This window comes from Numida meleagris, chromosome 6 (genome assembly GCF_002078875.1).
Source record: "Numida meleagris isolate 19003 breed g44 Domestic line chromosome 6, NumMel1.0, whole genome shotgun sequence".
Taxonomy (NCBI): Eukaryota; Metazoa; Chordata; class Aves; order Galliformes; family Numididae; genus Numida; species Numida meleagris.
The window spans coordinates 50859689-50863848 of NC_034414.1; the positions used below are offsets into that span (position 1 = coordinate 50859689).

The following is a 4160-nucleotide window of genomic DNA, read 5'->3' on the forward strand; positions in this document are numbered from 1 at the left end:
TCCGCGCTTCCCGCCGAGGGGCAGCGCCCGCCCCGCCCCGCTCCGCCGCCACCGCGAGAAGATGCGGCGCGTCCGCGGGTTCGAGCCCCGCGTGCCCCCGAGTAGCCGGGGCGGGGGTCCGTGCCCCGTGCCAAGGGTCGGCCGGGGCAGGGGACGGCCGGGGCCAGCGGCGGGGGAAGGAGGCGCCAGAGAGGCGCGGCGCAGTGCTGGCGGCCCCGTCCCTGTCACCTGCGGGAGCTCCCGGGACGGCGCACTGCCTGCGCGGACCCAGCCCCGCTCCGCTCGGGGGTCCGCGCTGCCCCTGTCGCATCGTCCTCGGCGGGGCCGCCCTAGGAGCGCCCGCCGCTGTCCGTGCCGGGACCCCGCGGTGCCCCGCGTGGGACTCTCGGCCGGTGCCTGACAGCGGCTGCTCCCTGCCTCGTCGCACGTCCCCCGCAGCTCCCGGCGGGGCTCTCTCCCCTTTTGTCTGTGTATTTTTAGGTCATTAGAGTGGAGGGGTAGGTAATCCCCAGGCTCAAGTTCCAGAGGGGCGGGTTCTGGCCGGAGGTGGAGTCACTTTTCATTTAAATCCCCGACTATAAAATGGGCTTAAAGAGAAGCGGGATCTCAGCCGTGCCGCGCAGACCCCGGCACGCAGGGTCCGGGGGGGCTGGCAGCCCTGCCCACCGCAGCCGCCGCGGCGATGCTCCACTCGCTGGGCGCTCACACCTTGCAGCTGCTCACCCAGGCGGCCGCCTGCATCCTCCTCTTCCCCCGCTTCCTGCTCACCGCCGTGATGCTCTGGCTCCTGGATTTTCTGTGTATTCGCAAGAAGATGCTGACGATGCCCACGGCGGAGGAGGCGGCCGGAGCCGGCGAGGGGCCGCCCCCCGACGACCCTCCGGTCTGCGTGTCCGATTCCAACCGCATGTTCACGCTGGAGTCGCTGAAGGCCGTGTGGCACGGGCAGAAGCTGGACTTCTTCAAGTCGGCGCACGTGGGCTCACCGGCCCCCAACCCCGAGGTGATCCAGCTGGACGGCCAGAAGAGGCTCCGCATCCTCGACTTCGCCCGCGGCAAGAGGCCCCTCATCCTCAACTTCGGCAGCTGCACCTGACCCCCGTTCATGGCCCGCCTGAGGTCCTTCCGGCGCCTGGCCGCGCACTTCGTGGACATTGCCGACTTCCTGCTGGTGTACATCGAAGAAGCGCACCCCTCCGACGGCTGGGTCAGTTCGGACGCTGCCTATAGCATCCCCAAGCACCAGTGCCTCCAGGACAGGCTGCGCGCGGCGCAGCTGATGCGGGAAGGGGCGCCCGATTGCCCCCTGGCAGTGGACACCATGGACAATGCTTCCAGCGCTGCCTACGGCGCCTACTTCGAGCGGCTCTACGTCATCCAGGAGGAGAAGGTGATGTACCAAGGCGGCCGAGGACCGGAGGGCTACAAGATCTCGGAGCTGCGGAGCTGGCTAGACCAGTACAAAACCCGGCTCCAGAGCCCCGGCGCGGTGGTCATCCAAGTGTAAAAAGGACCCGGCAGAAGGCGCGGGGGGAGAGGGGAGGGCGGGCAGAGGAACGCGGAGGGGCTCCGCGCTGGGGCTGCGTGCGGGCGAGATGTGCCATAGTCCTTTCTCTATTCAAATCATGTTGATTTGCCAGCCACGCTCTGTCAATACTGTATTTCCATGTGCGTTTTGTAAATAACTCTTTTTTTTCTTTTTTTTTTTTTTATTTTGAGAAGCGTTTACTATTTTTTAAGGAGGCTCTCTTCTTTCGGGATCTGTTCCCAGCTGCGTGTGTGCGCGGGTGTGTGTCTGAAAAGTTGTGTACAAGTGCTCCGTGCTGCCTAGCAAGTGCTAACTGGGATTTCTAGTATTTCTTTGTGATGACCGATTTTGAAATGGATTTCTCTAATGCCAGGAAATCGTGTCTGATGTTGTCAAGTACTAGAACTGCCAATAGCCAGAGCTGAACGGAATGTCCTATTTATGGGGGGGTTTTGTAAGACGTTCGTTCACCCTTTTTTTTTTAAATGAATTTTTTTAAATAATAAAGGTTGAGTAAATACACGTTTAACCTTGGCTGTCTCTCTTTATCTCGCCTCAGAGCGCCGCATCCCCTTTCCCTCCCGTCCTCCTCACTTCCTCTCAGCGGCCGAGGAGCAGCTGCCGCCGGAGGATGCGCTGCCGGGGGCTGCTGCGGGACACGGAGGAGAGGGGGCATCGAGGGTCCCGGGAGAAACCTCCACCTCCGGGGCTCCCGCGGGACGGGGGGACGCGGTCCTGGCTGGGGACGCCGCGTCGAGGCGCGGGGGCCGCTCCGAGGTGCCGGGGCGGGGTGCGGACAGCACCTGCACGTCGGGCAGCCCCGCTGCGCACCGCCTCATAGGGCGGGGAACACCGCTCTGCAGCCCGCAGGTGATGCCGAGCTGGGAGCCTCCCCGAAGACCCCAGAGGCAGCCCCTCACCGGACCCTTGGGCGTTTCCACGGCCGTGGTCGCGGCGGGACGGGATGGGACGGGACAGAACGGGTCTCCGGGGCCGCGCAGCCTCCGGCGGGGCTCGGCGGCGGCTCCCGCCCGCAGGTGAAGGCAGCGCGGACCCCGCGGCTCCGCACGGTTCTGGGCAACGCGGATGCCCCGGGGGCGGCGGCCCGAGGCGGGCGCTGAACGCGGAGCGCGATGTCCTCCACAAATCCCGGAGCGGGCGAGGGGGGAAACTCCGCTGCCGCCCCAGGAGAGGGAAAGGCGCCGGTGCCCGAGCTGCTCCCGGCGGCGGCCGCGTCTCACCTGGCGGCCGCATCGCCCCGCTCCCCCACGGGACAAAGCGGCGCTTCCCCAGCGCCTGCCTCCCCCGGCAAACTCGGCTGCCCCCTTACGTAAGGGCGGAGACGCTCCGCTACCGTGAAGCACTGTTCCGGCACGGGAGGACCCAGGCGGGGCGCGGCGAGCTCCGGGCAGGTGCCGGTACCGGTGCCGCTCCCCCGCCCCCGAGCACGGCCCGGCCCCGCAGCGCCGCTCCCGCCCCGAACCGCCCGCACGTTGCGGGAGCTGTCCCCCAGCCCGGGCGCGAGGACGGGACCGGACCCCGTATCAGATCTCCTCGCTTTACAATAACGCCCTTCTGCGCTTTCGCACCTCGCTATCCCTCCTTCTCGCCCGCTCCTGGCACAATTCAGCTGTCACCAGAGCTGCGGGCAACTCCCTGCGCGTCCCCGCCCGCCCCCAGGATTTTGGTCAAAGGGTACCGGAGGTCACGGCTGCTGTTGGTTTGTTTCGTTTCTCACCAAGTCAGCCCCGAAGCTCCATTCCTCCTTTACACCAAACAGAGCTCTTACTTATCACTTTCCCTCTAATCAGCATCAGGAGAAAAACGTGCCGTGACAGCCCGGAATCCTTGAAAGACATCACACTTTTCCCTTGCGCAAATCAAAGTTATCTGCTCCTATTACACCCTCTGCTTAAAATGAATCATAAGCCTCTGCTCCGCTGAGTGTCCAGGGGGGCACTCGCTGGGCACAAATTAGAACAAGATGTTCTGCATCCCAAAAGCCAGGGGTGTCCAGAGCCTCTCCAGCTGATACAGAGCACCAAGAAATGCCTTATCTTTATTATTTTTATTGCCTTTCCATCCCCTAAGTGCCTGACAAAGAGAAGACAGAGAGCAGCAGAGACTTATCTGAGAGAGATCTAAGTGGCGATTGCGTTTGCTGTCAATAATTAATTGAATTATGCCCTCAGCATAATCACACGCAGCCCTTGAGCCGGGAGGAGAAGAGCAAGGAGGAGGCTGTGTGGTCAGAGGGGGATCTCAGGACATGGTCTCAGTCATCACATGTGATGTAACATTGCAATCTGGTGCGTTCTGAGGCACAAATGGGGAAACACAAACGAAACCAACCACTCGAGTGTTATTTGTTTTACAACAGACAGCAATAGCTGTGCAGCAATAGCACTTGTTTTCAGAGCTTTTTTTTTTTCATTAGTTGTTTTCTTTATTGTTTATTTTTCTTACTGGAGATCCAAAGGTATTTTACGATGCTGACCGAAGATGTGCTGGTCAGAGGTGCTTTACAATGCAGACCGGCATCATAAAACACCTCTGACTCTAAGCTGTCGGCTTTGTATTGTTCACCTTTCAGAAACTTAGTTAATTTTGTGTTTCTGATGCTTAAAGTAAA

At 61.8% G+C, this 4160-nt stretch overlaps 1 protein-coding gene across 1 annotated transcript; it reads left to right on the forward strand.

The window, feature by feature from the left end:
- DIO3 (iodothyronine deiodinase 3) lies at positions 592–2057 on the forward strand. Its single transcript, XM_021403572.1, has one exon. The coding sequence runs from the start codon at positions 683–685 to the stop codon at positions 1505–1507; it is 825 nt and encodes a 274-aa protein (XP_021259247.1). The 5' UTR covers positions 592–682; the 3' UTR covers positions 1508–2057.